General features: G+C 37.1%; 1 protein-coding gene across 3 annotated transcripts; it reads right to left on the reverse strand.

Annotated features, from left to right (window-relative positions):
* Positions 1-943: 943 nt before the first annotated feature.
* Positions 944-11,878, reverse strand: LOC129292136 (uncharacterized). 3 transcript variants are annotated; one of them, XM_054929661.1, is made up of 10 exons: positions 11,612-11,876; positions 11,475-11,531; positions 11,067-11,164; positions 10,562-10,631; positions 10,233-10,281; positions 10,008-10,096; positions 9,883-9,930; positions 8,906-8,965; positions 7,966-8,119; positions 944-1,475 (listed from the first exon to the last, which is right to left on the reverse strand). In XM_054929661.1, exons 1-9 carry the CDS (start codon positions 11,669-11,671, stop codon positions 8,009-8,011), a joined length of 642 nt encoding a protein of 213 aa, XP_054785636.1. In that variant the 5' UTR covers positions 11,672-11,876; the 3' UTR covers positions 944-1,475; positions 7,966-8,008. The 3 variants fall into 3 exon arrangements, with proteins under 3 accessions (XP_054785636.1, XP_054785635.1, XP_054785637.1); XM_054929660.1 differs by having other exon boundaries at positions 944-8,119; positions 11,612-11,874; XM_054929662.1 differs by lacking the exons at positions 944-1,475; positions 7,966-8,119 and adding an exon at positions 8,154-8,694 and having other exon boundaries at positions 11,612-11,878.
* Between the last annotated feature and the right edge of the window lie 245 nt (positions 11,879-12,123).

Raw genomic sequence — 12,123 nt, forward strand, 5'->3', positions numbered from 1 at the left:
GGAGTTTCATCAAGGCAGTAACCAATGGTCACACTACTGTTCCATTCAAAGGCCATTTCACATCTATCTTGCACTGATGACACAATCCTATTTTACTGCTGTGTGTGATTTCCTTTGAAAAATTGCAACACCCCATTAATCTCAAGGACAAAATAATTCAGGCAGAACAGAGTTCTCAAACAGCAAAACAATTCTCCTACATTATGTTGTTCATTATTTTTCCTCAAGAATCCTCCTCATCTCATTTCCAATAGCCCATTTGGTTCGAGGAATAATCACAAGGAATCTAATGGAATGTAACATAATCAGGATTACCATGAGTTTGCTTGGTTAGACATTGCAATATAATTGAATTTAAGTTTTAAACTTAATTAAATAAAAATAAAAAGACAAAAAATGCCCTTAAAAACTTCCTCCCTCCTCTTCTCAACTTCTCCCTCTCGTCTCTTTCACTCTCAACCACGAAGACCATGAATGAGCAATGATGTCCAGAAAGCAAGAGATCTAAAGGAAAAGTGAGACAGCACAACAAGAAGGACCAAAGCAATGGTGATAAGAGCACAAGACAGGGATCGTGTCGGTTCTGACATGGTGAAGAAAAAGAAATGCTTATAGATCTCTGAGATGCAATGACATCCAGATCTTCATTCTAGAAGACAGGAGCATGATGGCTGACGGCGAAGGTATCACTGGTGGTGCCGATGTGAAGGCTGACGTTGGTGGAGAAGCTAAAGACTGATGATGTTGCCACAGAAGAAGGCTAGAAATGGAGAAGGCAGAAGGATTGTGATGTAACACACACTCACATACACTCACAGAGATCTGAATAGAGGGAAAGAGTAGAGAGAAACTAGAAATAGGGAGGGAGAAATGAAGAACAGAACAATGAGGGAGCAAGGGAGAGGGAGACAGAACGCAGAGAGAGGGGGAGAGCTTCTGAATATGCAATCACAATATTTCATTCATCAAATATGTCCATTACAAGTGCAATCAAGTCTATTAACAAAACTTTAATGCCTAAATAAGGAAGCCTTAATCACATCTACATATAAAGCTAACTTTCAAATTTCCTCTTACAAAAGAACACAAAAGGAAACCTTAACACCTTGTCCATATAAAGTTAGGCTTTATATTTTCCATCTTCCAAAATTTTAATATAACATAAAGAGAATTTATTTTTTTTCTAGAATAATCTCCCCTATATTTCCTATCAATTCCCCCCTGCTGCAAAGAACTCTCCTCTGGAGAGATAAAAAGTTGATAGGCTTCCAACAAGGCAGAATCAAGTTGTCTAAAATCAGCTTCTGAGATCCAAGTGGCATTTTCATTTGAACAACCCTTCCAACAAACCAAGTAACGATGGAAGGGCCCCTCAGAAGTTAGGACAATTTGGTCATCCATAATGGTTTCGAGCTCTTCCATTGATGGTGAGATAGATGGCAACGGTAGGATTGGCACTTGCGAGGGCCGAGTACCTGCAGGATCATCAAAAAGCAATGGGGAAGGCTCAATAGTTTCCCCATAAGGCAAAAGATCCTCTACATTAAAAACCGGACTTATGGCCATATCAGGAGGTAATTCTAAAAGATAAGCATTAGATCCTAACTTCTTTGCTATGTGAAAAGGTCCAAAAGGTTGAGCATGCAACTTTTTAAAAGCATATTTAGGATGACATTCTGGATGAATTCGAGCCATAATATAGCCACCTATATTGAAGCTTCAAAATCGACGATGAGTATTAGCAGATAATTTATATTGATCATTACTTGTTGCTAATTTTCACCTAATTTCAACATGTAATTCATGAAGCCGATGGACAAAGGATTCTACAGATTCGAAAGTATGAAATGTCAATAGGATTGGCATAAGATCAATAGGCTATTTAGGATTAAAACCTTGAACAATCTGAAAGGGACTCATGCCTGTGGACCTATTCACCGAATTATTATATGCAAACTCAATAGTGGGTAGAACCAAACCCTAATGCTTTAGCTTGTCTCCAACTAAACTTCTAACAAAATTACCCAAACTTCAATTAGTAACTTCGATTTGCCCATCTATCTAGGGGTGAAAAGCAAAAGAAAACTTCAACTGGTACTAAAAAGTTTCTATAGAGTTTTTCAAAAGTAGCTAACAAACTTAACGTCCTTATTGGATACAATGGTAATAGGTAAACCATGCAGACGCACAATCTCCTTAAAGAACAATTTTGCAAGATGGGAATCATCTGTGGTCTTGCTACAGGGAATAAAATGGGCCATCTTGGAGAGTCTGTCTACAACCACCAACACAAAATCGTGACCTTTAGCTGTTCGAGGCAATCCCAAGACAAAGTCCATAGTCAAGTCTTTCCAAGGTGCCTCGGGGATTGGCAAAGGAGTGTACCAACCGGTATCCTGTCTTCTAGCTTTAAAAGTTTGACAATTTCGACATTGAGACACTATGCAAGCCATATCATGCTTGAGCGAAGGCTAATAGAACCTGTCTTCAACTAATGCTATAGTTTTATTGATCCGAAAATGACTAGCTAAACCTCCAGCATGTAATTCCCAAACAAGAAAATCTCACGTAGAAGTTCGTGGGATGCACAGTGTGCTTTCGTGAAAGAGATGACTATCTTTAAGGAGGAAATCAATAAGATCATGACGGTTATCACTGTTAACTTCATGGTAAATTATCCCAAAATCTGGACATGAAGCATAATCTTCCTTCAGGTTTTCAAAACCAACAACACTAATGCTCATAGTGTGCAACAAGTTGATCCGTCGGCTAAGAGCATCAGCCACTTTGTTTTCTATTCCTGAACGATGCTTGACCATAAAAGTGAATCCTTGAATATACTCAACCCATTTAGCATGTTTAGCATTTAAGTGCCCCTGAGAATTGATAAACCTAAGCACTTGATGATTAGAGTAAAGAACAAATTGTTGAGAAAGGGACTAGTATTTCCAATGCTCAAGAGATTTCACACTCGCATAAAACTCCTTGTCATAGATGGAGTATTTTTGTTTTGCATTGTTGAGCTTTTCGCTAATGAAAGCCATAAGGTGACCTTCTTGGCTTAGAACACCTTCGATTCTTGTCCCAGATGCATCACAAGCAACTTCGAAACACTTCATAAAATTTGGTAAAGATAAGACTGGAGCTTCAAAAAGCTTCGTCTTAATATCCTAAAAAGCTAAGGATGCAGTAGAAGTCCACTAGAACTTATCTTGCTTCAAGTAATCAGTGATAGGAGCCATAATAGTACTAAAGTTTCTAATGAAGAGTCTATAGAAAGAAGCAAGGCCATGGAAACTTCATACTTCATGGAGAGATTGTGGCTCAGGCCATTCTTGAATAGCTCAGACTTTCTCGGGATCCGCTACTAAACCCCTTTCAGAAACAATAAAACCTAGGAAGATGACTTGATTTTGAAGAAATGAGCACTTGGGCAAGTTAACATAAAACTGTTCTTGATGCAGGGTGAGAAAAATTAACTCAAGATATTCCAAGTGTTCCTATTTAGACTTGCTAAAGACTAGCATGTCATCAAGGTATACCACTAAGAATTTTCCCAAGTATGAGCGAAGGAGGTGAGCCATTACTCTCATGAATGTACTTGGGGCATTTGATAACCCAAATGGCATGACAAGCCATTTAAACAACCCATCTTGTTTTCTAAAGGCAGTCTTCCACTCATCTTCAAGTCTAATCCTGATCTGATGATAACCACTCCGAAGGTCAATCTTCGAGAACCAACTAGATTTGGATACCAAATCAAGCATGTCATCAAGTCTAGGAATAGGAAACTTATACTTGATGGTAATCTTGTTGATGGCTCTACTATCTACACACATTTTCCAAGAGCCGTCTTTCTTGGGAATCAAAAGAGCACGTGCTGCACAAGGACTCATGCTATGTTGGATATAACCTTTCTTCAATAATCCATTAACTTATCGGTTAAGCTCTTCCCTATCTTTTGGATTCATCCAGTAGTGTGGTAGGTTAGGAAGTTGTGAACCTGAAGTAAAATCAATTGCATGTTGGATATCCCTCATTGGCAGTAGCTCAGATGGAAGCTCATCCAGGGTGATGTCTTGAAATTTAAGAGCTGTTGCACTTACCTAGGCATTTTCATAGTTGTGACCAAAGCAATTCATTGCGAGATCTTAGACACCAGAACAAACACAAGGGTACTGTCTTTGCTTTCCCGCACAAACTGTTTCTCTGTTAAAAGGTGAAAACTTTGGCTTTTGGGCTTCATACCTTTTGAATTACTCGGATGTCTAACATCAGTGTCAAGCTTAACAGGGCGTAGCAAGATTGTCTTGCCATTATGCTTAAATGCATATGTATTCTCCTGACCATGGTTGATGACATTGTGATCATAAAGCCACGGTCAACCTAGCAAAATGTGACCAACATCCATCAAGAAAACATCACAAAGAACCTCTTCTTTATAGTCACCTAGTTGCAAAGGAATGCGACATTGTTGAGTGACTGGTAAAGAAGTTTTGTCAACCCACACAACTCGAAAAGGTTCTGGATGAGGTTCTATCTTGAGACCAAGCCGAACTACTCCTTGACTAGAAATTACATTTCTAGAGCTCCCACTATCAATCACTAACTTGCAAGATTTGCCTCCACACTTCCCAAAGGTATGGAAGATACTAGTTCGCTTCTATGAATCACTAGGTAGAGGGACCGACAAAATGCATCGCATAACTCCAACTCAATGTGTCTTACACCCATGTTCATCAATGATGATGTCCTCGTCAACATCTGAAGGACACTCAACTGGTTCCACAACTATGTCGACATTGATAGCATTCTCCTCTTCCTCAAAAGGTGAGTCAATAATTAAAGCTCGTTGTGGGCACTTTGAAGCAATGTGACCCTTTGAGTGACAATGGAAACACTCAACAAGAGAGTTACTAGGGCAGGAAGCCTCAATAGGCTTAGAGGTATTAATCTTGAACCCATTTTGGGCAGGCCTAGATGTAGGTGCTCTAGAAGGTCGCTTCATCAAGTTTGAACTTCACTCCTGTCAAAATTGATTGCCTTACTAGTTGGTACACCTAACAAAAGTGTACTGCAACAGAGACTCTACTTCCAAGGTCTTATGGTACGCTTCCTCAAAAGACTCAAGGAAGTTCAGCTTGAGCTCCTTTTGTATATATGGCTTGAGTCTATTAACAAACCTAGTAATCGTGCACCATTCTTCATCCACGTCACTTCTAATCATAAGGTCGTCAAAACGAGATATATACTTAGAAGCAGTGGAAACTTGCTTCAGGTTGAGTTACTTGTTGTATAACTGACTCTTGTGATGAATCGGCACATATTTCTCTTTCAACTTTGCCTTCATTTCATCCCACACCTCAATTGGAGGATATCCCTGTCGCTCATTGTTCTTCTGAACATTTTGCCAATATTTTATTGCAGAACCCACAAGCTTCATCTTTGCAAATTGAACTCGTTGGGTATCGCTCATGTCATACCATTCACTCATTGGCTAACCAATCTAAGAAAGCACTAGCATTCAATCTTCCATCAAATTCAAGGGCCTCAACCTTAACCTTTTTGGCGATGTCATCAGTATGCACCCTTCTAAAATTTTCTCTACCGTTCCGTTGGATTGGTTGAAGTGATCCATGATGTTGTTCTTCGTGGTCACGACCATTCCAAGTATCATCTAAATCTTCCGATTGATGATTGATAAGTTCATGAGGAGAGGGTCTACCATGTCTTCCACCCATGTTTCTAGAAGAATGACCAATCCTAGAGGGAGTTCCCCTAGGTTGATTAAAGATAGGGGATCTCTCATTCCTAAAACTGGATTCTCCTCTGAATATTAGTCTCTCTAACAGCCCTTCAGTTACCTTTCCTGTATCTTGTTTGTATTGCAATTGAATAGCACCCATGATCTCTTCAAATTTCCTATTCATGACTTCCTTGAGTTCATCTAATCATTGGTCCACATATACCCTTTAAGCCCTCTCAGATTTCTCAAGGTGATTTTGGGTGATTTGGAAGTTATTGGCCATGGCGGATTTAAGAGCAGTAATTTATTGATCTAATAAGGCTTGCTTATCATATAAATCACAAATGGTCATACAATGACAAGGGCAATATTTTAAAGTGTAGGGTTTAGGGTGGTTCTAGAAACCTTAAGGAAAAAGTTCCCAAGTTGCCCTCACCCAACAAGGTGAAGTCCCTTTCTAACAAAACTAATCCTCTGGAAATTCAAAATCTCAAGAATTGCATGTTAAAGAGATAACAACCTGAGTAAAGTTTCACAATAACCTTCGAAGGTCTATAACCTTACAAGGAAACCGTTAAACTTCAACTAACTTAGGCTAATTTCTTGACCCGGGTATAGGGCTGAATTGTGTGAGGTAAGTGTGTTCTAGGTTAGGAATAATGCTGTCAAGAGGTACAAATTAACAATAATAATGATCAATTTTTTTTAAGAATATTAAACTAAACACACTTTAAGAATTAAATTGCATGCTCAAAGATTAAAAAAAAGAAGACATCAAACCAAGCATGAAAGGAAGAACTACCTCCTCCTAAAAACCATATAAGTAAAATAAATGAGAGGTCAATAGCCTTACCAATGAAGATTTAAAAGCCTAAAAGTTGATCTTTTACCCAAATAATGCTTTGAAAGATGATTTGGGATCCTCAAGCTTGCTCAAAACTATAAAAATCTCCTTGAAAGCACGCAAAACGCAAAAAAAAAAATAATCCAAATTCTGGACACTGTGCACGTCGGCTCGTGAAGTCATGCACAGGATTGTCACCGGTGTGTGGTCGCGTGATGGCCGCGCGCAGATCACTCCATTGGCACGTGGAGGAGCGTGTGTCAGAGGACGGAGGTGAAATTTCTGGTTCTGACCAGATTCCTCCTCTTGAACACGATGGCGGTGGTGTTTTAGCAATCTGACATCAGGAAGTGGGCGTTTTTGGGTAGGCAGCATGAAACAGGGTTTGTGAGTTTCTCAAGCGAGTTTTCTGTGATTTTCAGGTGACAAAAATGGCCAAGGAACATAGGAACACAAGCTCTGATACCAAACTAATGTAACACACTCACATACACTCACACAGATCTGAATAGAGGGAGAAAGTAGAGAGAAACTAGAAATAGGGAGGGAGAAATGAAGAACAGAACAATGGGGGAGCAAGGGAAAGGAGAACAGAACGCAGAGAGAGGGGGAGAGCTTTCGAATATGCAATCACAATATTTCATTCATCAAGTGTGTCCATGACAAGTGCAATCAAGTCTATTTAACAAAACTCTAATGCCTAAATAAGGAAGCCTTAATCAAATCTACATACAAAGCTAACTTTCATATTTCCTCTTACAAAAGAACACAAAAGAAAACCATAACACCTTGTCCATATAAAGTTAGGCTTTACATTTTCCTTCTTACATGATATTAAAATAACATAAAGAGAATTTATTTTTTTCTAGAATAATGTCTCCCATATTTCCTATCAGATTTCTTGATTTTTCTTTTAAGGGTATTACTCATCATGTAATCCCCATTCATTAGGTCTAGCTATGTAATCAAGATGCACCATTTTAAGGGAATCTGGATTACATAATGTAATCCCCTTCACATTACTAAGTCCAACCAAACATTAGGAGTAAGCAAAATGCATCAGGATTACAAGGGAATTGAACCAAACAGGCACTACGTTTCAATATGCCATATATGAATATGATCGGCAATCGCTTCAAATGGTTCAGAAAAATACCCGTCACTGTCAAATAGCATCAACCAGTTTCACATTCACACATAACCCCTCAAGCCAACTCTAAGAAAGCTACATACCAGACAGGTTTTGCATGCTGCACTTGCTTGGAGACTTGGACTCACAAACAAGCACACCTGCAAGAGTAGCCTAACTTTGGACAAAGCCGCTTGTATATTGTGCAAGATTATGAATCTAATGACAGTGAAGGATAGAATTAACCTTGCAACAACCACTCCCACAAATTTGGAAACAAAGGGTATTATTATATGACCCTGCTTTGGTGACTTGCTGGTACAAAACGCCAGAGGTCCACGGCAATATCCACTTCCTTCTTCTTGTGAAATTTGTACAGTTTTGGAACATCGTATCGAAGCTATTGAACGAAGAAAACAATGTAAAATTTCAAAACCAATAACCAGTCCGCAATTAAGTCATGGTTGCATCCAAAACCTTGAACAAAAGAAACTTTATATAGTAGATCAGTCAAATGAAAGAATCCAGGTTTCAAGGAAGCAATCAGGTTATGTTCGAGTAGGCTGGTATGGATTCACCACATTGTGTTAATTGTTACATCCTCTAGTCCAAAATATTGCTAATTTTGGTCCAAGATATAAGCAACTTAATATTTGTCCCAAAAAAAATTCCCATTTTACCCCCTATATTTATTAACTTGGATTTTTGTGTCAATAAATTTTTGACCTTCTTCTCACTCATTATAAATTTGAAATAAAGGTACAAAGAAATAACAATATATATTTTCATAAGAACAAGAATTTTATTAGTATGCAAATTATTGTTAAAAGTTGCTTATATTTTGGATCGGATGGAGTAAGAGACAATATCCATATCCACATTTGAAACATTGGAATGTGGGATAGTACATGTAAAATTACAGATTTACTCCCGCTTTGCCAGAAGCTACAAAGTAAGATAGAACTAGTATTTTCACTGCAAGTTCAATAACTAAAGTTAGTTTAGTTGGCTCAGGATTTATCAGTTATAACTAATAACTAAAGCATTAAAGAGCACAACTTAATTTCAAAAGACGAAACAAAGGACTTTCATATTTAATTAAGGAGAGATTAATTTAGTGAGCAAAAGTTGGCTTCACATAAGGATTCTAGAAGACCAAAATAAACAAATGAAATGCTTCACTCACCTCGCATAAAACTTCAGCACTTGCAGCATTGAAATCCTTCATGGCTACTCGTTTGACATGCTACAATAAGATAAAAAAAGAGCACCTCATGGACAAAGCAAAAAAAAAAAAGAGCAGAAACAAGGCATGGGGTAATGTCAAAGGCAAAAGCTCATCACGTGTTATTACTAGCACATAAGCTGGGCAGGCAGAATTTTCATTAATTATTTCTTTCATTTTATGGTCTCATGTCAGTTCACAGATTCCTAGAGAATTTCTTCATAAGAAATAAAATTCTAAAATACATTATTGGAGTCTCAGAATATACTAAAGATTGCCAGAACAAATGAACAAAGGGAGATTAATCAAGGAAAAAGATCATTGGTTTGGATCTTGGTCCCATTATGAAAAATAAATATATAAATCACGAATGTTATCAACAATTTTTAATAAACTATGGGAAAAAAATCTGCTTGATGAGCTAAACTGAGAAAAAAAAATTTAAAAAAAAGAGAGAGACCAATGACCTCATGGCCATCAAAACAGGGGTAGGGGATCAAATATAACTTCTCTGAATGTCTATCCACATCTTTATCCCAATTAAGAATTTTATTATTAAACTACTGCTAGATACATATTTCCGGAACCTATAAGAAAGTTTAGAAAAGGTGTCGTAGGGAAGTGTCACCTACCATGAAAAGATCTTAATTCAAATAATCATTTAAATAGAACTGAACTCCTCAAGCATTGTAAGATATTTCAAAAGTGGCATAAACAAACACATAAATTTATGCATGGGATGATAAGTAAATAAACAAGAATCTCAGACATCCACATGAATACCATGATTTTAAGAAAATTTGAAGTGTCTAGTGCAAATTGAAGTCACAACATTTGTGGTACAAGTGTGCATGAGTTATATTAAGGACAGCCGGATCAGGCTTGTGAGAACTTCATTGCTTAATCATATAACTAGATGTAAGATACAGAGGACTTACATCTCTTGTTGTAGTCTTATGCAAGGAATAAACAGCTTGAGAAGAAACCTGAAAAATCCGTGTATATAAGAAATTTTGTTAATCATATGTCAAGTTAGAGTTCTACAATCAGCATACTTGCTTACCTTCAAAGCAACCTGGAGAAAATTCATGTCTACACCTTTCTTCCTAGTTCCAAATGGAGGATTCATCACAACTGTATCAACAATTTGACCTAGAGAAAAATAGAAAATACCAACACAGTTAAATGAATATATTATAGAAGAAAACTCGGAGAGTATATACAAATTTTGTATAAGCAAAGACAGAGAAGGGCACTGAAGTAGGACAAAGACAATGAGGAAAGCTACCTCTCCATTCCAAGTCCATGACATTAGACTGGATAAAGTCCATGCACAACTGCAAGTTTAAATGAATAACAACAGAAAGATGCGTCAACTACAAGCAGGCTGCCTCTAACATGATAATTTAACTATTGAATTTAGAGCGTACTAATCATCACTTTTTATCTCTTTCAATGTTATAATAATGTACGAAAATTAAACTGAACCTTTTCTATCAGGAAACTTCACTACATGAACAGTATTAGAAACATATAAAAATATTATTTTGATTTTAATGCAACAAGAGAGTTGGTTTAGTTATCTGAATACATATAAAAGCAGTAGGAATAAAATACCTCAAGCTCCTCAGCATTTAATGAAGCTATTTCAAGAGATTCTGGATCAATGTCAATGCCGACAACATGTCTGACCAATGCTAAGACAAATTAAGAGAATATAAGATACACACACACACACACACACACACACACACACACACGATTGCTACATATATATACATACAACTGTACTTAATTCAGACCAAACATTTGCTTTGTTACTTAAAATTGGAATTGAAGTTTTGACTTAGAATGGAGAAGCCCTAAGCAAGCAAGCTGCCGTGTGATATGCATTAATGATCAGGCAATTAAAAAAAAATACTAATTCAGTGCTCCCAATTTCACATAGGTCCTGCATAATCTTGGACCATGAAAATGAAAAGTCCAGACAAGTCATAGTAGTTTGAAACTACAGCATACGTAAATATCATCTTAGTATCAGCTCAAATATAACTAACAGACAGAATGGAATGCAGGTAAACAGATTGTACAAAAGAAAAAGAAGGGAAAGAAGGTAACTTACTCGGCACTCAGTATAGCAGCTGCAACACCTAACGTACCACAGCCACATCCAAAATCAGCCACTACTTTGTTGCTCACATCTCCAAAAGAGTTCTCAGCCTAATTTACGTGATCAAGACAGAAACAGGACTTTAAGAATGCGAAATTACAATGACTAAAAATTTTGTCAACTAACTGTTAGCTATTGGAATCACTACAAAAGCCTCCCCATCTTTCCCTAATAGAGTGACCACTTGCCAATAAAATTAATAATTGCATTGCAAGCAGATAACAGAAATGTAATCTTAGAGCCATAGCTGTTTCCATCTCTAGCAGAAGGAAAATAGAACATTTAAAGGTAAAGTTTGAAGCAAAAAGCAACAATATTTAGCAGAAGCTGGATAAAGTGACGAAAGCAAGAGAGCAATACAGTGTAAAGCATTCGAGAAGCAATATGGGGTCCAGTTGGATACTGTTCGAGTTCAATCTGCGACCAAAAAAGAAGAGTGATCCACAGTAATAAAGAAGAGACACAGAGACCATCAAAGGTCGTATCAGAGAGAAAACCTTAGGTTGAGAGAACTGCTGAAGATCGCCAAGGAGACTTTCCAACTGCTTGAGCTTCATACTTTCGGGCCAAGGTTTCCGCCACCGCTTTCACAGAGAAAACGGAAAATTTTGTTTTTCTTCACAATTACTGCGTTTTCCTGCCCTGATTCTATCGTCACTTTCAGCCCGCAGGAGAAATTAAAGAAAGGTTTCAGTATTTTCTGGCTAAATATTTTTAAAAGATCTTTGTAATTTTTTCTGACCATGAAAAGATATTCGTAATTACATGTTCAGTATCCGTGTGTCTGCATATCATGCACTCGAAGCAAAATATACACATTTTATCCTAATCTTTGCCAAAAAGATAAATAACTCAAGGCTTGTTTGGCAATCTACTTTAACAACAGTTTTCTGTTCTTTCAAAAAAAAAACAATAAAACAATTTATTTGATAATATATTTTTAAAAAATATTTTGGAAAATAAAAAATAAAATATTTTTTGAAGAATAAAAAAATAAAAATATTTTTTA

Source organism: Prosopis cineraria, unplaced genomic scaffold (assembly GCF_029017545.1).
Source record: "Prosopis cineraria cultivar Desert tree isolate PC_DT_omini unplaced genomic scaffold, ASM2901754v1 PC14, whole genome shotgun sequence".
Lineage (NCBI taxonomy): Eukaryota > Viridiplantae > Streptophyta > Magnoliopsida > Fabales > Fabaceae > Prosopis > Prosopis cineraria.